The sequence below is a fragment of the Callithrix jacchus genome, chromosome 7, assembly GCF_049354715.1.
Source record: "Callithrix jacchus isolate 240 chromosome 7, calJac240_pri, whole genome shotgun sequence".
NCBI classification, from domain to species: Eukaryota; Metazoa; Chordata; class Mammalia; order Primates; family Cebidae; genus Callithrix; species Callithrix jacchus.
This window is the reverse complement of record NC_133508.1, coordinates 73,363,832-73,388,433: the sequence shown is the minus strand read 5'-3', so window position 1 is coordinate 73,388,433 and position 24,602 is coordinate 73,363,832. Positions and strand designations below refer to the sequence as shown.

The following is a 24,602-nucleotide window of genomic DNA, read 5'->3' as shown; positions in this document are numbered from 1 at the left end:
GGGCGCAGAAGGTGCTTTCTCACCCCGAAGAGCAGGCCAGTTGGCACTCATGACAGTGGATGATCCTACATGCCTGACCCAGGAGGCAGGGCTGAGGCTGAGCAGCTCAGCTAGCTCCTGGGAGCCATGTTGCAGTCAAATCTGGCACAGATGAGTATCCCAGGGAAGGGAGAGCTTCAGCTGCAGGGGATGCCCTGTCTATACCTCCACACTCCAGCTGGAGACAGAGTGTGGCCTCCTCTGTGGAGACAGAGTGTCTCCAGGCCAACTTCTAACTTTTATTTACTCTCAAGATTGGAGAAGCCCTTGCAGCCACAAACTACAACTCCAAGATGCACCATTAACTCCAGGTGACACCTTCCCTCCTTGTCCAGCCACCATTCCACTCCTCTTCTCTCCTGTGGCCGAGGAGGGTTAGAGCCAGGATGCTCTGTACCACTGACTGCAGGATCCTAGTGGCCTCTGCATCTGTAAAATGGGCACCCTGCGTGCTTTCACCTCTCAGGAGGCGGTGAGGACCCCAGCCTGTAACAGCATTTGATAACCAAGAAGCCCATTCTAGAACCGGTTATTCTTATCATGATAAGCAGCTCCACTCCCGGAACTTCTGTTGAAACATCACCATTGAGCCACACTTTAGCATTCTCCCAAATCTAGAATGCCTTTGCAGCCAAGCCCCAGAGTACAAGGCCACCTTTGGGCATCAGTGCCCACAGAGGTGTGTCCAAGGATGCTTTTCCAGCAGTGCACCATAGTTGGAAAGAAACAACAGCTTAAGTGCCCATCGGTCCAGGCATGGTCAGGAACACCTGTGGAGTGGTTACAGAGCGTGAGGTAGACCTGGAAGAACTGACCTGCAAAGAGGTTGGTGAGATTAAATGAAAAGCCAAGTTCTCACACAGTACAGTGGTATGATATGGGATTCTTTTGCATTAAAAAATACCATGTATGCCATATTTGTGTCTGTGTGCCCAGTACATGTAAAGAGCAGGACACTGGGCTCATCAAAAATCATCTTTATTTTGTCTCCCACCCACCTTCCAGGGTGTTCAGAGGTGGATGCTCTCCCCATGGCTCCCCTCTGGCAGGGCCTCCCTTGGTGGCCCATTCCCCACTCAGGCCCCGGTCCTCCAGCAGCCTGTGCCCCATGGCCTTGCCATGTTGGAATCCTATTGCCCTTCTAAGATGGGAGTCAAGGTTGGCCTGGGCTGGATCTGTCTTCTGCATGAGTCCATCTGGTCCAAAGGAAGCACTGTGGACCCAGTGTCCTGAGTCCTGGTGGTGTCTGGGCCTTCAGGCCGATGTCATGCAGCAGGGACTCTCCTGGCTCCACCGACGGAGCACCCATCAGCCCAACCCCTGGCCTTCAGACTTTCCAGGTCTGTCCGCTCAGTTACGGGGCCAGGCACTGAGCTGCCTTGCCTCCTGGGAATCCCCTATCCCTCAACTTGGTGGAGGAAGTGGGGGCTCCAGACACCCAGCCCTTCAGAGGCTCTCCAAAAACCCTTCTCACAATAGCCTCTCATCGGTGCTTTCTCGACCCTAGATCTCTTCCTTGTGGATTTTAGAGCCTCTAACCAGTTTGTGGTCATTTCCTTAGAAGATCCCTGTCTTGGTTTGAAACCTTTCTTTGGAATTTCCTATTTGAGGGATCTTCCCGCTTCATGAAAATAAAATTCTTTCCACATGAGAACTGGTAATCAATGTATAATATATTCCAGCTTCTAGAAGGGAGACAGAAAAGAGACATCACAACATCACACTTAATTGCATTTTAAAAAACACAACAAAATTCCAGTGGACTTGTTTCTCCTTCCAGGTCTGTCCTCTCAGCATCCTAAAACCAACCCCACAAACCTAGAGAAAATGTCCCCCAGCCAGGGTCCCTCAACTTATCAAGCTTCTTCAAACATAAATATCCTCAACTGGAACTCACGCAGTAAACAAAAACTCCCTTCAGTAATCAGGACTCCTATTCCTTAGAAGGCAGTAGGGGGCTTGAAGTAATCATTTTTTCCCTGTCATATATGTATTTGTATATTCAAAGACAAAAATCTAAAAAAATTATCTAACACATTGTTCTCTCGGAAGGACAGGATGTTGGAGTGCGTTCCCTTTCAGATCGTATTCTTCTATACTGTCTGAATATTTTATAAAGAGTGTCTTCTGCGTTTTTTCCATTTTAAGGTTTTTTATTGTACCCAAAATTCAAAACCATGTTCTCAGTTTTAAAAATTTATATAATGCATATAGAGCAATAGGCCTTCCTGCAATTCCTTCTGCTATTTTGATGCCCCTCCCCAGAGGTAAACACTGATATTTTTTATAGAGAGACCCTTTCAGGCCCTTTACTATGTATTTGCCCATGAGTACACATAAAGCACTGAGTAGTTACTTCTTCAGGAATCTATTTACGTAAGTATGGTCATGTTGTTCTTGTTTTCTATTCCCTTCATTACATTGCTTTTAATATTTTTATTGCTTAGATCTTCAACAATGTATGTTGAGGATCTGTCCCCGTTGGGACATCGCGAGTATCTCTTCTCGTTTAACAACCGCGTAATATTTCACAGCGGAGTCGTGGCATCGTCTATTTAACCATTCCTCTGTTGAAGGACATTCTGGTGGTTTCCAGTTTCTTTGACATTACAAACTGCACTTTAATAAACACCCTTATGTGCTTCTCTTTACGCCCATGTAAGAGTGTTTTCTCTGGGGTGGATAATGAGTTGCAGAATTGCGAGGCTGAAGGGCATGTACATTTTAATTTTAAGAGATGCTGGTGAATTACCTTTATAACTAGAAAAAGGCACTAACAGTAAAAAATAAGAAACGTGGATCAATCTCCCCTGCCCGGGCTCCCAGCAGAACCGTGAGGACATTGATGCTGAGGCTGCTAGCACAGCCGTGTTTGCTAAAGCACTCCCTGCTGGGGTGTGGATGCCCCTTGCTTCCCAGGCTGACTGTCCCTCTCCTACTATGGCAGGTTCAGCCCTTATGAATGGTATGACGCTCACCCCTGCAACCCTGGCTCCGAGGTGGTGGAAAATAACTTCACTCTGCTGAACAGCTTCTGGTTTGGGATGGGATCACTGATGCAGCAAGGTATGCATCCTCTCCCAGGGCCTCCCCATCCAGGGTCTCCTTTCCCCAAGGGGTCTTCAGGCTCTTTGGCATCAGCAGAGCTAGCCCACACCTCCAGGGGAAGCCTCAGACCCTGATGACCCAGCAGAATGTTGGAGACACTGAGATACCCGGGTGTGTCCCTGTGGCCCAGACCCCCAACCTCCACCTCCACTCTGGCTGGAGCTGGCTCAGGGTCTGAAGCTAAGAAAACCACCCAACTCATGGCATGCGGGAAACATTCCCCCACCTCCTGCTCCAGCTGATGTGGATGTAGAGCACCCTGCTGGCTGCGACTGATCCCCGCCATGGCCTCATCACCACACAGTCCAGCTGTGCAAATTGGGCTTGTGGATGGAAGGAAACCAGAGGCAGGGAGGCTGGGTGGGAGGCCCCTGCAGGAATGGGGTGATGAGACCTGAGCCAGGTGGTGGCTCTGGGAGTGGAGGGCAGAAATGGACTAAGAGAGCTTCAGAATACACTGTGGATGGGACTCCGTGGCTGCCTGGCTGTGAGGCGCCTGGGAGTAGGAAGGATCATGGCTGAGTTGAGGACTTCAGCCTGAGTGCATCAAAGATGAGGTGCACAAAAGGATGCAATTTCCCAACTGTCACCGAACAAAGATGATGGACAAAAAAGCAAGGAGAGGCTCCTTGCTGACAGTGGGGATGCAATTCTCTTACATACTCTGGACGGAAGGCCAATGTGATTTGGAAATATTGGCAGCTACTGATATATCTCAGAAAGCAAAGCACCTGCTGGAGTGAGATGCAGAGATGGCAGGGAGCAGGAGAGCAGGTACAGGGAGAGGGGACCACCAGCCAGGAGAGAGCCCCAGGGAGGACACCACACTCCAGTCCTGCTGGCCACAAGCCATGTGTTCACTGCCTCTGCCAGTGGAGTCCCATGTCCAGAGCCTCTTACCTTAGGGAGTGCAGACAAGTCTCTGCCTTTTAGAGTCTCACTGAGGGACCTACCTAGGGGGCAGGCAGGGAAGGGGCTTCAAGGGACAGAGAAAATGTCCTTGTGCCTCAGTCATCTGTGCATAACCTACACAAACCCTGGTCCTCAGTAGACCTTCATCAGCAAATACCAAATGAATGAGTGAATGGTGTCATCCCAATGTGTCCTGGGCACTCACTACGTGCCAGGCTCTGTGCTGGGCACTTGAATGAAGGAGGAGAGGAGAAAAGCAAATCCATCCCACATGCAAGAAACCTCTCCACCATGGCAGAGGCCAGGGCAGGGACTTGGGCAGAGGTCTGGCGGGCCTGGCAGAACTCAGCAATCAAGCAACCGAAATAAGCTACTTTCCCTCTGGGAGCAGCTCAAAACCTGGTTTGGAGCAACCTGGGGAGGCTGGGAGTGGCCGATTGAGGAGGGGACATGGAACCTCAGTGGTCTCCAGCAGCTAGGAAGTGACAGGCAGCTTCCAAGGGAAGTGTCTCAGTGTGTCCTTGCTATTAATGAGTGTCCTGGAGCCTCACCTTGCTTTTTTGTCCATCATCTTTGTTTGGTGACAGTTGGGAAGACCTGGAAGCCCCTCAATGCAGTAATAACGTCTCTTCTTCCACCTCCTGCTGCTATTCAAAGCACTGGCCCCTGATGTTCCTCCGGTTTTGATTAGGAGGGAGAAAAATACTTGTGTATTTGAAAAACTCTCCCTTGAGTGACTTCTTTGAGAAAAAAATAATCATCCATATCAAAGCAGACGCTTTTCAGATTGCAAGTCCAAATATTCTGGAAAGTTCAGGAGTCGCTTGCAATTTAAATCTCTTGAAAGCCGCCTAGTTAATTACTTCAGTTAGAAGGTGTCATCTCAATTGCACTCCATACCTAAGGTTGGAGAAGAAAAGTGATATATTTCGGCAAAGAGCTTCAAAAAGTGTTGGGTTTTTTTCCCTCCTGCAAAGCACCGCATAGCAATCGTGTATTTGTATACCATTTGTAATTCCAAAGCAATTTCTTCTCGAATTATATCATTGCAGCACCCACAGTATTTATGTGAGGCTAGGACAGAGGAAGGACAATTCTTCATGTTTGGCAGAGTCCCAGAGAGGGGAAATACCAGGCATAAGACCACACAGAGAGTTGGGAGCAGGATTCACTCAAGAGTCCAGGGGTCCTGACTCCCAGGTGTTCTTAAGCAACACATAAATGGTCCACGGTTAGGCATCTGAGGTTTTGATGAGCCTGTGAAATGTGAATGTACGTGTTGTTCTAGAAGAGTGATTCTTAAATTTCAGCCTGCATCAGAATCATCTGGAGAGCTTACTCAAAACGTATTGCTGGGTCCCACCCTTGGAAATTCAGTGAGTGCTGGGGTGGGACCCAAGAATGTGCATTTCTATCAAGTTTCCAGGTGATGATGTTGCTGCTGGTCAGGGACAACACTTGTGAGAACCGCCGGTCTTGGGAAAGGGGCTTAGCTTTCACTAGAGTATCAGAGGAATCCCTGACCCAAGGGACTTGAGCAACGCTGGCCTGGATGCTGTATGGCACTGTCTATCTCCTCTCTTCGCCAGGGTCTGAGCTGATGCCCAAAGCCCTGTCCACGCGCATCATTGGTGGCATCTGGTGGTTCTTCACGCTCATCATCATCTCCTCCTACACGGCCAACCTGGCTGCCTTCCTGACTGTGGAGCGCATGGAATCACCCATTGACTCTGCTGATGACCTGGCCAAGCAAACCAAAATCGAGTATGGGGCTGTCAAGGATGGGGCCACCATGACCTTCTTCAAGGTGAGGCCCTCTCCCTCCTATTGCAGCACTGTGAGCTGATCCTCTCTGGACCCTTTACTGAGCAGAAGAGGAAAGGGAGTCTCTGTCCTTCCCTAATCACACGTGGCCAATGGGTCAGAAGCCCCCAGGGCTCAGCCCCGCCTTGTTAGGGCTAGTTGACTTTGGGGAGCTTCGGTGATGTGGGTCAAATGGGTTGGCCTCAGCACAAATCCTGGAAGTTTCTGTGCCTGAGATGAGCAATATGAATGTGTTATGATTCCTTAAGTCATCAGAGGGAGACAGGTGTAGAGAGGGTCTGGGAGGAGTGGCCCAGACACACAGGCCTAGGGCCAGGGGGCTCCCTGCCCTTGGCTTCAGGGCTCAGTGCCATCCAACTCAAGGAAGCTAGCCTGAGGTTGGGGAAACAGCAGCAGGGCCAGATCTTAAGAGGAAGGGAGGAGGCTTAGAACATGAACAAGTGTTTACAGACATTACTGAGCATGTTACACTCTAGGAATGCTGGTGTTAGCAGATAAAGTCCCTGTCACCTGCCCAAGCGACTGCTCTAATGGGTGTCTGGCCATGATTTCATTGCTCCTCCTGCTCTGTGAAGTGCTGGCTCAGTGCCCTAATGTTTTCCACTTTCTACTGGAGTAGCTGAGGGCTTAGGAGATTCTGTCTGGCCCCTAGAACCAGAAACTACAAAGGTTCTCCCAGAAATTAAAGTCATCATAACACTAGCTACTGCCACTGAGATCTCACAGTGGGCCACACACTTTGCTTAAATGCTGAGCCTCATTTAACCTTCGTGACAAACCCTGGTAGGCTGGTACTCAAATTATTTCCACTTTGCACATGTAGAAACTGAGTCCCGGAGAGGCAAAGTGGTTTGTCCAGGGACTCCCAGCTGGAGGAGCCAGGTGTGAACCAGGCCTGCCTTCTTGAAGCCCCTTTTCGAGGCCAGTGGTTCTTAGATGTGCGTGTGGATTCAGATCACCTGGAGGACTTGTGATAACACAGCTTGCAGGCCCCACACTCTGAGTTTCTGATTCTAGATGGTCTAGATGGAGCTGAGAATGTGCATTTCTAAAAGGTTCCAGAGTGACGCTGCTGCTGCTGGCCCAGGCTCCATGCTTGGAGAACCACTGCTCTAATTATTTCTCCGAAATGATTAGGATTTGGGAACTCTGTGGCTGCAGGCCCACTTATTTATATGTTATTCTATTACTCAGCTGGTCTCAATCAACCTGCAATGGAAGCCTGGGGTACTTCCCTTTCCTCTGGGCTCTGATTCCCCATCACTTACCCGGCCTCCTCCTAGGCTAAGCCTCTGAGTGGTAGGTGGAGCCTTCAGTGGGGACTCAGTGAAGACAGAAGGAAGGGGTTGGGTGGGAAAGACTTCTACCTACTGGGCACTGCGGCCCTCCAGCACTCTCTCCCCTCCCCGCTGCCCAGACCCCACCATGTCATTGAAAGCAGCTTTGTAGTGAAGAGACAGTGAGTGAGGAAAAGAGCAACATCCAACCCTCTTGGATGTTACTAAGACAGATGTTGGTTGACTTGCCTAAGAGGTCACTACCGCAGATTTAGAGTGAGGGGAAGATAAGAGCATTATCATGGGACTCTCTGTTTCTGCCTGTGAGTGAGTAGGTGAGGATGTGTATACATGCATGGCTTCACATGTGCATGTAGCAGTATAAGATATGTGGGAATGTATGTATATGTGTGCACACATGTGGCTGTGCACAACTCTGCCTGTGTGGGGACATGTGTGGATTTGTGTTGGGACATGTGTCTGCATCTATGTGTATGTGTGCTTGAACATATGTGTGATGCATCTCTGTGATCTGGACACGTGCCTGTGAATGTGTACAAGTGTGTACCAGAGGGTCTACATCGGTATGTGTGCAGAAAAAAATACATGTGTCTGTCCGCTTGAATATCCTCATGGGTATGCCTAGAGAAGTGGAGGGCAGATGGGCCTGTGTGTGTAATGGCCTGTGCTGGCATGTGAGTCTGCGTGTGTGTGTATACTAGCCTTTGTGTGTGTATGCTTGTGTAATGGCCCATGCATGCATGTATCTGTGTGTGTGTGTGTGTGTGTGTGTAATGGCCTGTGCATACATATGTATCTGCTTGTGCATGTATAATGATCCATAAATATATATGTCTGCATGCGTGTGTGTATAATGGCCCATGCATGCATATGTGTCTGTGTGTGGCAGGGCTGTATAATGGCCCATGCATGCATATGTATATGTCTGTGTGTTTGTGTGTATAATGTACTGTGTATGTGAGTCTGCATGTGTGTGTATGTGTGTGCACACAAGCCTGCCTGCTCGTGCCTATCCCCAGGCTGTGGCCCAGCCCTTTGACTGTGCCAGAGCATCTCTCATGCATAACACATGAGCCCATCTCTAAGCAGAGCTCCCGATCAAAGGGAAACAGTATAAATAAGCCTGGTGCAGGCTCACTGCTGCTGATTGGATGTCCTTGCCTCCCTCCATGCTAAGATGCTCAGATTCGCTTCCAAGAGCCTAGTCCCAGCTCCCCACTGAGCTCCTGCCCCCAGCATCAAGCAGCACCTCCCGCACCCTCCTGTGCCCTCACCCACCTTCCCTGCAGATGGCACAGCAAGGAGGGCAGAGGAGAGACACAAATGCTGTCACCTAGCTGGGATGCCAGGGCTCATGGACTCATGCTCACAGAGGTCTGTGGGTCAGAAACAACAGCTCCACACCCCCTGCATCACCAAGTCCACTTTCTTGCTCTCCCGATGGCCAATTAATTCCTCTTTGGCCTGGCCACATTGTCTCCTGCCTTAATTCTAGTGAAGCTCTCCTTGGCCCAGGCTCCCTGTCATCAACAGCAGTAATGGGACTGTTAACCTCTGGGAGAAGAACCTAAATGTAGATACAATAACCACCCTCCTCATCAGATGAGCTAGAAGCACTACACCCACCCTAAAGGTCCCCGTATGAACAAATCCCCTGCCTTCCCACCCCCTTGCCTTCCCACCACCCTGCCCTCTGTAGTTGGACTTCCTAGTTAGATCTTCCCCACAGCCAGGCAATAGCCTCATTATTAGCATGGAATGTTTGCAGGTGAGAGCTGAAAGGAGACCTGAGATTAAGCTAGAGAAACAGGCCCAGCCCATCATCACACAGCAGATCAGTGGTGGAGCCGAGTACAAGGTCAGACATTCTGTCTTCACACCCAGTGCCTCTCCCACATCCACTCCAGGGTCTTCTCCTGGAGAGGTGGTGGTCCTCCTCTGCCTGTGAGAGTATATGGCAAGGCTGCACCACTGTTGAACAGGAGACAGGACCAGGAGGAGCCATCAGATATCTAGGAGACATTGGCAGAGTCAACAATAACAGTAACACTTAATGAACTTTTATTTTGTGCCAGCACCATTCCAAGCACTTTACCTGTATTCGCTTATAACATCCTCAGTAACAGCCCTGGAAGCCTTGGATGACATCATGTGTCATCTCCATTTGACACATGATGAAAGGAAGGCCCAGAGAGGCTAACTGACTTGCCCAACATCCCACAGCTAGAGAAATGCAGAGCTGGGATTTGAACCCAAGCAGCCTGGATCTAGTGCCTATGCTCTTGGTAGCTGTGTTCATATGGCTTCTCTAAGGGCCCAGCCATGGTCCTCAGGAGACAGCTGGGGAAAAGTGAAGCCACAGTCAGTTGACCACATACCCAGCCCTGCACAGTCCTGGCACGTCGTAGTTGCTCTAATAATACATGTTGAGTGGATACCGTTGTTGAATGAAAGGATGGGATTTAAAGATGGCAGCAACCAAGTGGCACAAATCTAGGAGGCAAGGTCAAGGAAAGGAACCGAGCAGGCAGCCTGTCTGGAAGGCCTGAAGTGCAGGACGGATGAACTTGATTTCTGTGGTTAGTATGTTCCTGGTTAGGCCACACACCGTCTTAAAGAACGCCCTGACTGAGAGTAGGACTCCCAAGGGAGGGAACCTGTTTCTGTCCAAAAACAGCAACAGCAGGAAGCGGGACGCCAGCCTCTCTGGGGGCCCTCGATCCCTTGCCCCCACCCTGCAGCCCATCATTCCAAAGGAAATTTCATTTGAAGAGTTGTCAGGGAGCAGCAGACATCACAAACAGCGTCTCCTGCGTTGTCCTCCCTCCGCCTTGGAAGATAAAAATTAATTAGGAGATGAAAAAGGAGGCCTTTGAAAGCACTATTTGGCTGTAAAAATATGTAAGCAAAATGTAAAGGAGAACGTTGGGAAAGCTCGTTCTTTGCAGGGAGGGCTGCACAGCTTTGAAGAAAGAGGACGTCGGAAGCACTTAGACCTTTTTCAGTGCTGGGGGTGAGGGAGCATATACCAGGTGAGAGGGAAAGTGGCTTAGGAAAGGAGTGGGAGTGGGGTGGGGGGTGAGAATGCCAGGCTCCCTGGGTCCCTGTGCATTGTTGGACCCTCCCCCTTGCACAGCTTGGGTCCTGGCATCTGACCTAGGCATGCTCTCAGAGAGGTCATCGGCCCACCCGCTGCCTCCAGCTATAAGGCAGACCCTTCCCTGAGCTGGAGGGTCTGGGATGATGCTCCCCAAACTCAGTTTCCAACTTCTCCTGACCCATCCGCTGGCCTCTCTCACACAGAGCCTTAGCCCTGCCTTCAAGCAGAAGCAGGTAGGGAGACCAAAAGGCAACTGCCAGGCAGAATTCAGTGTGGTTTTGCCTGTTGGCATCAAGTTATATCAGTTTTAAGTTAGACAGACCAGGATTTGAGTCTGGGGTGATGTCTCTGCTGGTGACCCTTAGGCAAGTCACTTCACATCTCTGGGCTTCCATTTGTTGGAATTATTCCATTTGGATTCTTATTTTCACCATGCAGCAATTGGCAAGAGGGTTCGGGAGCTCCTGTTGTACAGCGGTTAGCACGGAACCAGGCATACAGGAGCACTTGGGTCTAAGGCTTTCTCTTCCGCACAGCACTGCAGCGGGCTGAACGGAAGCCAGGGAAGCAGGCTAGATCCTTTCCTCTTGTCCCGAAATTCCCTCCTGGGGCAGATTACTTAACCAGAGCACACTGGAGGTGACCAGCTAATGGGCACCCACCTTATGGAGTTGTTGAGATGCTTAAATGGGAGAATTCACGTATTCAGCTCACAGCATTACCTGGCACAAAGTAGGCATGCAGTGAATGCTAACTTTTTATCATTTATTGTTGCAAACTGGTGACACACAGGTCTGTGCAGCCCATACACATAATTGGAGAGGCCACACATCACTTATTTATATATGCATTTTTTAAAAAAAAAATCAATTGCAGCAATTCTCAGGAGCTGAGAGGCAATGTTTATCTCCAGTTTACAGACTCCCACCCAGCCTTCTTTAGTTATTTCGATACCCTTCCTGGCCCCTGTCAGCATTTGAGTTTCTACCTCTTTAAGTGCCATTAGCAACTCAGCACTATAGAGAAATCCCCAGTTTCGAGGTGAGAAAACTGGGCCTTATGGAGAATTAAGAAGCCTTAAAGGGAAAGAGTGACTCGGGCCAGCACACCACCCTGTATTGGTTTTCCAGAGGATTCCGTTAATTGATTTGGGTGACTAACCCTGAAACAATCCTTATTAAGGTTCCCACCAGGGCTGGGACAGGCAAGATGACACAGGAGCTGTAGACATGTGGGACTTCGTTCCCTGGGGTGGGGAACGAAGAGGTGGGGGTGGCTCAGGCCAGTGATGGGAACTCTTCCAGAGTTAGGAGAGAGGGATCTGAGAGTCCATGAGTCTACTTATACATGTATATATAGACTTATTATATACATTCTGTTGTACAGAAATGTTAAATTCTCAAGATTAAGCGGAACCTCAGGAGCAGGCTCTGTGTTAAAGACTTCACACACCTGTTCTTGCTGAATGTTCACAATAACCCATCCACTTCTCCGTCTATCCAACCATCTATCTATCCATCCATCCATCTGTCCTCTTACCTACCTATCCATCCCCCAACCATCCATCCCTTTCTCCTCCTCACCCATCTTGCCCACTCATTCTTCCATGTCACCCACTCTGCCAGTCATCCATCCAAAAAGTACAAGTCCTGAGAAAAGTAACTTGACAATGAATCACTCAGGAAGCCCCGTCCACTCCTTCTGTCTCAGAATGGGATAAGAACTTTTCTTTCTCTAAATTCCTCCTTATATCCTCCCCATACCCCAATTGGGTGACTAGCCTAAGAAGCAGGTACTCTTACAACACCCTTTTCACAGATATGGAAAGGAAGGCTCAGAGAGGTGATGTTGCTTGCCTGTGGTCACAGAAGGAGCTGGCATTTGAGCCCAGGTTGGTGTGACACCACCAGAGTGCAGTGGAGCTGACCCCTCTCACTACCTCCACCCCAGCCTGCAGCCCCCCTCAAGCAAGCCTCAGGCATGTCCAGCCATCAGGGGATGCTGCTGGGATGGGGAGTGAGCTAGTGTGTTCTTACCAGGGAGCCTGTAACAGTGGGCAGAGGTTGTGGACTCAAAGAGGACTTTGTCCCCACAGAAATGACCCAAGAGAAATTAGTAACTGCTCAAGTCCATTATCCAGTAAGGCCAAAGACTCCACACCCTGAGATAAGAAAGCCAATCAATATAGAAAAAGGTCTCCTTTTCAGTACAGAAAACACCCAAGGTCTTGTATGTAGTCCCATTGCTGCTGCCTCTCTCCACACATTCCCTGAAATTCAGCTCCCTTTGGAATTACAATATACAGATATAGACTTATATACATTCTCTTGTACAGAAATGTTAAATTCTCAAGATTAAGTATCTTCAGTCAGGGAAAATCAATTTGCTTCTTTGAGGAGGCTGGAATTGAAAGTCGTGAGCCTGAAATTTACTTTCTTGCCAATTTTGCTGATAAAAAAAGCATCTCTGTTCTGGCACACCGCCCTGTATTGGTTGTTTCAGATGATTCCATTAATTGATTTGGGTGACTAGCCCTGAAACAATCCCTATTAAGGTTCCCACCAGGGGTGGGACAGGCAAGATGACACAGGAGCTTGGTATGTGGGACTTTGTTCCCTGCGGCAGGGACAAAAGCTCAGGCCAGAGACGGGAGAGAAGGATCTGAGAGTTCCTGAAGGGCTCTGGTTTTATCTATCCCTGCTTAGACATGCCAGAAGGAAACTTTTCAGGGTTGTGTCCCAGAATCACTGAACTACTCAAGGACAGAAGGACAGAAGGACAGAACTTAAGGGAAAGCAGAGACCATGAGCAGATAGAGTTGAGAATGGGGGCCCCAAGACAGAAGACAAGGACAGTGGGGGACCATTCTAGGAAAACAGATTTCAGATCCATCTCCCTAAAGGTGATGGAGGTAATAAATTAGTTGGTACTGGAGCCAGGAGGCTCCAGAGCCAGGAACCTCTTAAAATCAATGTCACAGCCAGTTTCATGCCTTGTTTTCACCTCCCATCTTCATCTATGGTGTTGTGTTACTGGAAAAAGCATATGGTTTGGTGTCAGGCGGGCCTGTGTATAGGAGGAATAAAGCGTTGGGGTATGGGGAGGATATAAGGAGGAATTTAGAGAAAGAAAAGTTCTTATCCCATTCTGAGACAGAAGGAGTGGATGGGGCTTCCTGAGTGATTCATTGTCAAGTTACTTTTCTCAGGATTTGTACCTTTTGGATGGATGACTGGCAGAGTGGGTGACATGGAAGAATGAGTGGGCAAGATGGGTGAGGAGGAGAAAGGGATGGATGGTTGGGGGATGGATAGGTAGGTAAGAGGACAGATGGATGGATGGATAGATAGATGGTTGGATAGATGGATAAGTGGATGGATAGATAAGTAATAGGTAAATACTCAGATTAGTTGAATGAACTGATGTGTAGATGGTGTGTGGGTGGTAGCATGATCAGATAACGTTAGTGGATGGGTGGGTGAGTGGTTGGTTGGATGGATGGATGGATGAATGGTTGGACGTATGGATGCATGGATGGGTGAATGGATGGATGAATGGATGGGTGGATGGTGGATGGATGGACAGATGGCTGGATGAATGGATGGGTGAATGGATGGATGGATAGATGGATGGATGAATGGTTGGATATATGGATGGATGGATGGATAGGTGAATGGATGGATGAATGGATAGATGGATGGATGGATGGATGCATGGTTGGATGAATGGATGGATGGATGGATAGGTGAATGGATGGATGGATGGATGGATGGATGGATGGATGGATGGATGGATGGATGCATGGATGGATAGGTGAATGGATGGATGGATGGATGGATGGATGGATGGATGGATGGATGCATGGATGCATGGTTGGATGAATGGATGGGTGAATGGATGGGTGAAGGATGGATGGGTGGACGGATGGATGGTTAGATTAATGGATGGGTGAATAGATGGATGGATGGAGGGATGAATGGATGGGTGAAAGGATGGGTGGGTGGATGGATGGATGGATGGAAAGATAGATTAGAAGGACAGATGCATTAGGAGGTCTGATTGCTTCATCTGTCTTTGGTTCCCACCTCTAGTAGAAGAGGGAGAATTGGGAAAGTGGAAAAGACAAGGATGGAAAGGAGCTGAAGAGCTGCAATCACTAGAGGGAGAAAAGTATTTAGATTCCAATAACCAGGATGGTAGAGTATCGGGAACATGTGTATCTGGCAAAGCAGGGATGACTGAACTAGGATAATTTGATTAGAGGAATAGCTGGAACTGATGATTATCTGAAAAAACAACTATATTGAGAACAGGAGTCGCTTATGTGAGTATGTGGTTAAGAGGGTGTATAAGTTATCTATTGCTGCATACCAAATTACCTGAAATTTCATGTCTTAAAACAACATTTGCTATCTCACAGCTTGTGGGTCAGGAATCCAGGCAGTTTTGCTGTGTCCTCTGGCTCAGGGTCCCTCATGGGGCTGCAGACAAGGTGCTGGCTACTGCTGCAGTCATTTCAAGGCATGTTTTCCGAGCTCACTGCATGCTTGTTGGCAGAACTCGGCTCCCCCCGGGTGATTGAACTAAGGGCTTCCGTTTTTCACTGATAGCTGGCCAGAGGCTGCCCTCTGTTTCTTGCCCTGGGAACCTCTCCATAGGGCAACTCACAACATGGCAGCCAGCTTCCATCAGAGTGAGATGAACTAGAGAGAGTAACAGTCACAGTCTCTTGTAACCTAATTTTGGACATGACATCCCATTCACTTTTGTAGGGAGTTAAAAGTGAGTCACATTCAAGAAAAGGGGGCTACACAAAGGTGTGAATGCCAGAGATGGGGATCACTAGGAGTCATCTAGAAGCTTTCTACAACAGGAGATTCTAGGGAGGTGGCATAGCAGAGTGAGAACGGAACAGAGGGAGTAAGAGAAGTTGGAAGTGGGAGAATCTGCTTATCAGAAATTTTCCAGAAAATAAATATCAGGGGACGTGGAAAAGCTGAACATCAGGAAGATTTTTAAGGGCAAGAGTATTGAGTGGAGCACAGCCTGGGTCACAGGAAGCACTGAGGTGGAAGAATAGCTGAGGAGGTGGGAGAACAGACAGCACAAAAGGCTTGGAGGCAGGGATTGCAGAGGTAAGGGAGTCCTGTGGAGCTGGAGTAGCTGGAGTAGCTGGAGAGCAGCAATGGCTGAAAGAAGGGCAGGCTGAGGACTAAGAGGGGCTGGGAGAGGCCAGAGAGAGCTGCGGGCATCTGGGCCCTTTCATGCCTTTGGCTTTGGGGAAGGTAAATTTGTAGGTAGGGGAGTGGCTGCTTATCTGTGAAGGTGCCCCCAGCCCCGTGCCCAAAGGAGGCATCACAGGCACTTGGTTTCTTCCCCATCCCCCTGCCCATGCCCCAGCCCTGTGCCAGCATGTTCAAGTACACCCATGCCATCAGACACACTGGAGCTGGGCCAGGTGCCAGTCAGACAGGCTGACATCACAGACAGGCACAGCTAGACTTGGAACCAGCTGGGCTCAGTGGGGCCTGCAGAGCCACCTGTTCCCCTGAGATCAGCCAGGGCAGGGCGGATCCCTGCTGGGAGCAGGCAGTTGGCAAAGCACTAAGTTCCCAAGAAATCTCATGAATGCTGTACGCCCTGATCTGCACAGTCTCCCAGGCAGCAAGGGACACTCCACCATTGCCCTCCTCTCTCCTGGCCCCAGCGACCTCTCTGTGTCTCCCCAGGGCAGGCATAGCCTCCCACCCACTGAACCCAGTCTTAGGGATTCTGGTTCTATCCATTCAACCGTGTCCATCCCAGGACTCTACAGCCCTGGGCTCTGGTGCAGCTGAAGAGGGATTGCAGACCACCTCCTCCGAATCTGCTTACTTTTCTCCCCCTCAGCAATTCTCACCCTGCTCCTTCCTCATAGTAATGAAGTGGAACATGTTTCAGGCAAAATCTCCCGCTGAAATAGGACATAAAAGAGGCCCCCTTTGGATAAAGTGAAAAGGGAGACCTGGGACCCACTCACCTTTGCCCTGATGGGCAGCCGTCTCTCTGCCTCCACCTTCATAGTGGTTTCTGTGAGTGGGCAGCTGAGGGGTCAGGGGCATGGACTGTGAACCCAGATGGCCTAAGTTTGAAGCCTGGCTTTTCTACATCGTGCCTGGGTCAACTTAGGCAAGTGACTTAGCTGTGCCTCCATCTTTTTATCTGTCAAGTGGGGCTCATGATGGTGCCTGCCTCCTGTGATCGCTGTGAAGAATCAACGAGTTAATGCAGGTGAAGTTCTTAGAACAAAGCCTGAACATGCTAACTTTTCACAAATTTTAGAGAAAGAAAATATATGTATAAAAAGTCAGACAGGCACAGCTAGACTTGGAACCAGCTGGGCTCAGTGGGGCCTGCAGAGCCACCTGTTCCCCTGGGATCAGCCAGGGCAGGGGAGGCCGAGGCAGGCAGATCATCTGAAGTCAGAAGTTCGAGACCAGCCTGGCCAACATGGTGAAAACCCGTCTCTACTAAAAAAATTTTAAAAAAATTACCCAGGTGTGGTGGCACACACATGTAGTCCCAACTACTCAGGAGGCTAAGGCAGGAGAATCTCTTGAACCTGGGAGGAGGAGGTTGCAGTGAGCCGAGATTGTGCCATTGCACTCCAGCCTGGGTGACAAAGCGAGACTGTGCCTCAAAAAACTCATGCCATGGCCAGAGTTTCCAGGAAGCAGGCCTGAGTCTGCATTTCCACTTTATCATGGGCCAGCTGTGTGTTTGGGGGCCTTTGCTCCCAGGGCTTCAGTTTCTACCTGTGAGCACTGTGTAGCAATCCCTTTCTCTGAAGATCATAGACAGAGTTCGAGGCCCCACTGTGCGTTGAGCAAGGTATGTGGCACTTGGTCCCTGATGCGCCCAGTAACAATGTGTGCATCACCTCTTTCCTCGCGGCCCAGAAATCCAAGATCTCCACCTTCGAGAAGATGTGGGCCTTCATGAGCAGCAAGCCCTCGGCGCTGGTGAAGAACAACGAGGAGGGCATCCAGAGGGCCCTGACAGCAGACTACGCGCTGCTCATGGAGTCCACGACCATCGAGTACGTCACGCAGAGGAACTGCAATCTCACCCAGATCGGGGGCCTCATCGACTCCAAGGGCTATGGCATTGGCACGCCCATGGGTGAGTGAGGAGCTGCGGGTGGGAGGGGCAGGGGTGTGGGCAGAGGATGGGCTCCACCCCCAAGTCCACTCACGCTGCCTCTCACAGCTCATTCCATGGGGCTGATAAGGGTGACATTTTCTTAGCCCAGAAGCAGAGGGACGGAGGTGCATGCCTTGTGAGGGTGGTCCTGGTCTGAGCAATGAGAGCTGGGACAGACACAAGGTTCGGGGGCAGTTCCCAGAGGCTATTCCTCCCTTCCCTCTCCCACCCCTGCTGATGCAGCTCAAGGGCACTGGGCCTTCAGGAAGCCCATAGGGACTGATTTGCAATGGGCACGACCGCCTGCCAAAACGGGACATTTCTACCCACCCAGATACCATGTGTTCATTTAAATGGGAGACCCACAGGGATAGGGCCCCCCCTTTTATGAGCTGATCCAGAGGGCTGGTGGTGGTGGCCTGAACAAGGTGTTGGCAGGGCCAAACACAGCATGGGCTACTAGCCACTGACGGCCAGGGGTCCCTTCTCCCTGCCCAGGCTCCCCATACCGGGACAAGATCACCATCGCCATTCTGCAGCTTCAGGAGGAGGACAAGCTGCACATCATGAAGGAGAAATGGTGGCGGGGCAGCGGGTGTCCTGAGGAGGAAAACAAAGAGGCCAGCGCCCTAGGGGTCCAGAAGATCGGGGGTATCTTCATTGTCCTGGCCGCCGGGCTGGTCCTCTCTGTGCTGGTGGCCGTGGGCGAGTTTGTGTACAAGCTCCGCAAAACAGCGGAGAGAGAGCAGGTAAGCCTCAGAGCCTGGAGTCTACACAGGACGGGGAAGGAGATTTGCGCCAATTTCACCCCCCTATGTGCCAGGCACACAGTGGTGTCTCTTCTCAGCCTCATAACAGCCCACCCTGCATCTAGTCGGTCAGCAAGCCCCACCCTCTACCTCTGTGCTGACCTAACACGTTTTTCCATCGCTAGGATGCCCCACCCCAGGCCAAGACCCATCACATCCTGCTGGATTATGCCACAGCCTTCAAACTGACCTTCCAGCCTCCAAGCTTCCCCGACATCATCCACAATTCACACAGCAGCCAGTGCCTTGTTTAAAACTTAATTCAAACCATATCATTTTCCTGCACAAAACCCTCCAGGGTAATTGTGGAAGGTGGGTGTTGGATGCATAGGGGTTCATTATACCTTTCTCTCTATCTTTGCATATATTTGGAAATTTCCATAATCAAAAGTTTAAAAAAGAAAAGTTAACAGGGTTGGCCCAAGCATATAGACAGTAGAAGGAGGCTCAAACCTGATTAATTCAAGCCTGGTTGGGCAGTAGTTCTGGATCCCAGTCGCAAATTAGAATCACGGGGAGAAAGTTTTCAAGTGCTAATGCCCTGGCCTCACTCCCAGAGACTCTGTTTTAATTGGTCTGTGGTGGAGCCAGCATTATGCTTTTAGGAAAGCCTACAGGGTGATTTAAATGTGTGTCTGAGTTGAGGGTCGCTGGGCTGGGGGAAGTACAAGTCACGGAGAAGTTCAAGGAGATTGCAGTTAAATTATATAGAGAGGGGTGCGTTATAAACAAGCAACTTACATATCCACAAAAAATGAAATGGAATCCTCTATAACCAGCAAGCCCTCGTCAACAAAGAGGAGGGGGAAAGATAATGCTGGATGTTGGAATTTGCAAGGGTGTAAGGGGAGGGACACTGTCTAGCATTGCTGAAGGGAAACTGTGCAGGGACTTTCTGGAATGCAACTTCACAGTGTGTTCAGAGTCTTCCGCAGTATCCATACGTTTGGCCTGTCAATTTCCACTCTTAGAAATGAACCCTGTGTAAGTGGCCAAAAATAGGTGTAGTTTTATTTACAGAGAAATTTGCTAAAGTGTAAATTATAACACTAAAAGATGGGAGGGAGGGGTAAACACCTAAATCTCTAGCCAACAGAGAATGGTTCTCTGTTGGTACAAAATTATGATACATCGAAAAAGAACAACAACCAGATTCTCTGGAAATTCCCATTGCAGTTAAAAGGAGCTCCTGATTCCACCAAAAAGCCTAAAGCCTCCATCTACTCACTTCTCTTCCCTCCATCTACTCTTCTTTCTCTCCGTCTCCTCCCCTACTCTGCTCCACACACACTGGCCTTCTGTTCAGTCCTGAACACACCAACGACATTGCTACCTCAGGCCCTTCGCACGTGCTGCTCCTAGAATGCTCCTTCCCGAGAGTGTGTGTTCTTAACATCTCCCGGTCATTCTTATTTCAGCTCCAATGTTACTTCCTCAAGTAGCCTTCCTTACCAACCTGCTCCCATTCCCACCCCTTCTCTGTCCCATTTCACTGCTGGATTCTCTTCCTAATGGCTATTACTATCTGAAATTATTTATTTGTTTACGTGTTTATTATCTGTTCCATCCCATCATTAGACTGCAAGCTCCCTGAGTGGGCTGTGACCTTATCAGTTTTCTTCACTGCTCTATACCTAACACCTGGAACAGTGCCTGGCACATAGTAGGGTCGCATTAAGTATTTGAGGAATGAAGAGAAGGAGGTGAGGAGGGATGGCATTCTGTATGTAGTAGGTGAGGAAAGGGTAGCCTGGAGGGGTCACAGCTGGTAGGAGGCAGAACCAGAATTCAAAGCCTAGTCCCCAAACCCTGCATACAAGTGGTCCTGGTGCTAGTGCCCTCATCTCACTAGGTGAGTTGAGGTATCAGCAGCCCCCACTGCCTTCCATGCAAGCTGTAGGACAACTTCTGGAAGTCACCATCATCAGATGCCTGTGGGAAATGCTATACTCCTGCTGTCCCTCTTGGCTGTGTGCAGGGACCCAGGCCAGAAGGAGGTCACTGCCCCCCAACAGCCCTACAGAGAACTGCCTCCCAGTTTCCCACCTTGAGAAACAGGTGCTGGACTTCCCTGAGTGGGAAGATGCTGATTCTTTCCCTTAGTTGGAAGCCCTTCCAGGAGAAAGTTGATCCATCTATTCATCAAATGTGTCTTGAGTCCTGACCCTGAGCCAGAGCTAGTGCTTTGGTCAGGGCTCGGGGGATGGGCTCACAGGGATGAAACTGGCTGGTTCCTTTCTCCAAATCTAGTGAAGAAAATGGCACAGTAAACCAAAGCTCCTCAGACTTTAATGCACATGCCAATCAGAGCCTCGTTTGCTCAGCTATAAATGAGGTTAAGATGATGATGCCTACCACAGCTACCTCAGTCTCCACACAAGAATGGCAGGTGTTGTAGACTGCTGCACAAACTGATCATCCTGCAGAGGGGTGGGTGGGGTGAAGGTGTGAGAAAGACAGGTAACCTTAGCACAGACTCTGGGAGAAAGGGAAGGAGCTGGCTGGAATTGCAGGACTGGGCATCACTCTGTGCCCCTTTTCCGACCCCTCTTCTCCACCCTCTTTCAGCGTTCCTTCTGCAGCACTGTGGCTGATGAGATCCGTTTCTCCCTCACCTGCCAGCGTCGAGTCAAGCACAAGCCACAGCCTCCCATGATGGTCAAGACTGACGCCGTCATCAACATGCACACATTCAATGACCGCCGGCTTCCCGGCAAGGACAGCATGGCCTGCAGCACATCCTTAGCCCCTGTGTTCCCCTAGGCACAGCTGAGGTGGGGACCGCAAGCCTGGGGGCTGAGCAGAAGAAAGCAAAGGAGATTGGAAGGAACGTCCCCTATCCCCACACTGGGCTTGGGGATCAGAGCTGCCACCTGCCTGTTGGGCCAGGAGCCTCCTGCCCTTACCTGCCAGAAAACCAGCAGGCTCATCCTCCTCAGTTCTTCTGTGGGTTTCTAAAGCTGCCAGCCGAGATAGCCAAGGCCAAAGGAAGCACATGCCTCTCTCAGGCCAAACTCACCCCCTCCTCAACTCTCCTCCAGGGTCAGAAGCTTCTGCCACAGCCCTACAGAGGCCACAGGAAATGGAAGACAGCTCTTATATGTCTTCCATTTAAGAAGGAATGGCACATTCCTTCCCGAAGAGCCCAGGTCTCTTAGAGCTTGACCATGAGTCCAGAGACACAAGCCCTCGGCACCTTAAGGATGGCTTCTAGCATGGCTGCCAATGGGAGCTCATGGTGGGGGATCCCCCTCCCATATGCCTGGGCAGAAGGAAGACCTCATCCCTCTTGGGCTGAGGGATCATGACCCTCTTCACATGGTCATGATCTTCTGGACTTGGCCCCACCCCTTGCAGCCCCTGTTTTGGCAGCATTGAAGACAGAGCCACACAAGGGAAAAGAGGAGTTTGGGGTATGGCAGAGAAGAGAACGCACAAATAGAGGCCGCCATTTTGGATTCTTAACGCACCATGACTCAGTGGCTCCCACTCCTCTGGGAGGCCTCTAGGAATATAAGTGGGGGAATGGTCACAAAAATTCTTCCCCGCTTTCTGGCCAGAAGAGATAGCCCCCACCTCCGAATCTCTCACAAAGGATGCCCAAAGACTCAGCCGATATTTAAAGCCCAGCAGAGGAAAAGCAGATTCCACAGAAGCCCCACCAGCTCTTGAGTCAATGGCTCTCACTTTGCTGGTTGGCAAGCTGTTGTCTAAACCCTGTTTGCATCTTCTCATCAACAACTCCCATTCCTGGCTGGTTGACCTTGGCCTCCCTCTGTTCTCTCGAAAGGAGAAGAGTTAATTGAAGTGAAAGTCAAGTTGCCCCTCCTCAGAAAAGGAGTCAGTATTCTACTACACAGGCTAACTCTGGGCTAGGTGGGGGAAACCAGAAGGGACCAAAAGAACTTCTGGTCTCCTGGACTTACCAAACCTAGAGATGCTCCCCAGAAAAAGAAAGTTTCCAGGGACATAATATCCTAACTGGCAGAGGCCCCAAGGGTGAGGAAGAAGAGGCCACCACCTGGAGAATTAACCAAAGACCCCACACAGAGACACGAGGTCATCCTGACCCATTGTCTGTTGTCCAGAGTAGCTGCGACCTTGTGGGGCTTGGGGGAGACAGCAGAGAAGTAGCAGCAGGTGGGGTACCAGCCAAGGGGTAGACCAGATGATCTGTGAGTTCCAGCTTGCTGTGATGAATGCTCTAGAGGTCTGTGACTTTAAGTCTTAGAAAGAATGAGACAGGAAGGATTAGGGAAAAAAAGTGTCCTTAAAGAGAACACGATGGGCCAGCAGGTTTGCCATGGCCAAGGATGGAGGGCAGTCTTTGAACAGGGGAGGGAGGTTCTGGAGATTCTGGATGAGAATTGGGGGACACCAGCCACTCCCCTTCCACCTCTGTCCTGTGTGGTTGGGAAGCCTGGTTTGGAGAGCTGCATTTGGACCTCAAGGGTTTTCTCATCCGGGTGAAGGTTAATCTCTAGGAAAGCAGAAGACTACAGTGGGTTCATGTGATAAACACTGTCCCTCCTCCAGACTGTGAGCTGCAGGACCAAACCAGCGGGTTCCCAGAATCTCAGCAGCTCCGACTGGCTGTGTACATTGGACAAGGGAGAGGAAGGCTAGACAGACACCATAGCCCCATGCATGTAATGTTAGGAAAAGCCATGCTGTCATAAGCTTCAGGGTGCAGAGGGTGTGTGCATGTGTGTCTGTGTCTTTGTGTTTGTATGTGTGAGCTTCGGGGGCTGGGGCGCAGGACAGATCTGGACATATAACACAGTCCAGGGCATGCAATAATAGGTGAATCCTTGGGGATCTGATGTGTGCATATGCGCGTGTATGGGTATGTGAGTGAATTGGAACAAGGGAGACAAATCTGGGTGAGCAGCAGAGCCCCATCTATGTAAAAACAGGAGAAGCCATGTCATAATGGGGCCCTGGTGAGTATGCGTATGTAAGTACGCATGTACACGTGTGCATGCTGGTGTGTGTGTGTGTGCACTGGTACACTGAATGGCAGAGGATGGAGGACAGGATCCTACCTGCAGCTAGCCAAATATGTGTAAAAGGAGAAGCCATGTCACCAAGGGGTCCATGTGTGAGTGCGTGTAGACACGTATGTGCAGACATGTGTGCACAGTGGGAAGCAGAGGGAAGGCCAGGACCAGAGGGTTGTGTGACATGGACCAATGCATGCTGTAAGACAAGAAGCCATGTGGGGTTGAAGTTTCCGAGTGTGTGTGTGAGACACATACGTATGTTCCAGGTCACAGTAGAAGCAGAGACGGACAATCAGGAAGGCTGGGCACCAGGGTCTGTTTGCACTTACGTCATGGGAGAGACTGTCTCAGAGGTTCACCAAGGTTGCATGGGCACCCTTGCCAGGAGACGGGCTAAGTGGCGGCGTGACCCTTCAGGGGCTCCTGCTGCTGATGCCTTTGCTGTAGACATCATGTCCTGTTTGAAGGGAAACTTTTTTTTTTTTGTAATTCCCAGGTAACAGGATTCTAATGAAGGTATTTGCCAGTTTGCTCTCAGCAAACACAATCATGAGCCACTGTCTTACTTTGTCCCATACGTTTCATAGCATGCGCCTCATTCACGCTCTTGTCTCACACATATGTTGTGTGCATGATGTTACATGAGCATGTTATGTCCTTCTGAGGCTATGCATATATGTGGATTATGACAGGAGGAAGAAGTGGTGAGAATTTTTATAAAACAAGCAAAGAATAGTGGACAAATAGAGACACGATTCAATTACAGCAACCCCGGCAAAAGGGACTGACTGGTCTTCAGGCTCCTGCATGGAAGCTGGAGGGCACGCTGCCTCACCTCCTCTCCCATGCAAGCCTTGCGTCCTCCCAATGTTCAGGTGTTGTCAGTGTGGCTGATGTTCGGCTTCTGGTTGACATCCTGTGTTTGTCCTAGTGTTCAAAGCGCAGTGGGGACCACTGCCGCCCAAATATGACCTTTGTTTCTCCCGGGGACTGAGAGTGCTGCTACATCTGTGAGGTGGGACGGAGTGGGGAGGTGTTTCTAGTGAGGCAGATCATGTGTTTTCTAAGTTTAGGTCTGTCCTGCCAGTGGGCATGGAGCTGAGCTGGGGTAGGCGCATGCGTGTGTGTATATTTGTGTATATGCACGTGTAGTGCGTATGCACACATGCAGGCACTGAGTGGTAATGGGAAGCATGAAAGCTGGTTTGGTTGGAGCAGAAGATGGAAACTGCCTGAGCAGATGCTGAACTGTCCCTGCCTGGTGCCACATGCCAGCCCTGAAAGAAGAATGCCCCCCATCCCCAAATGCCAGTGCCTCCTCTCCACC

At 50.1% G+C, this 24,602-nt stretch overlaps 1 protein-coding gene across 2 annotated transcripts in view; it reads left to right on the top strand.

Moving 5' to 3' along the window:
• GRIK3 (glutamate ionotropic receptor kainate type subunit 3) overlaps positions 1–22,229 on the top strand; it is a 230,936-nt gene extending 208,707 nt beyond the window's left edge. For both annotated transcript variants that reach the window (XM_035250837.3, XM_035250836.3), the window contains exons 12-16: positions 2,987–3,105; positions 5,649–5,866; positions 17,220–17,442; positions 17,962–18,212; positions 20,841–22,229. In XM_035250837.3, the coding sequence (XP_035106728.3) occupies positions 2,987–3,105; positions 5,649–5,866; positions 17,220–17,442; positions 17,962–18,212; positions 20,841–21,035 (1,006 nt within the window). In that variant the 3' untranslated portion in view covers positions 21,036–22,229. The remainder of the gene's footprint in view (positions 1–2,986; positions 3,106–5,648; positions 5,867–17,219; positions 17,443–17,961; positions 18,213–20,840) is intronic.
• The last annotated feature ends 2,373 nt before the right edge of the window (positions 22,230–24,602 follow it).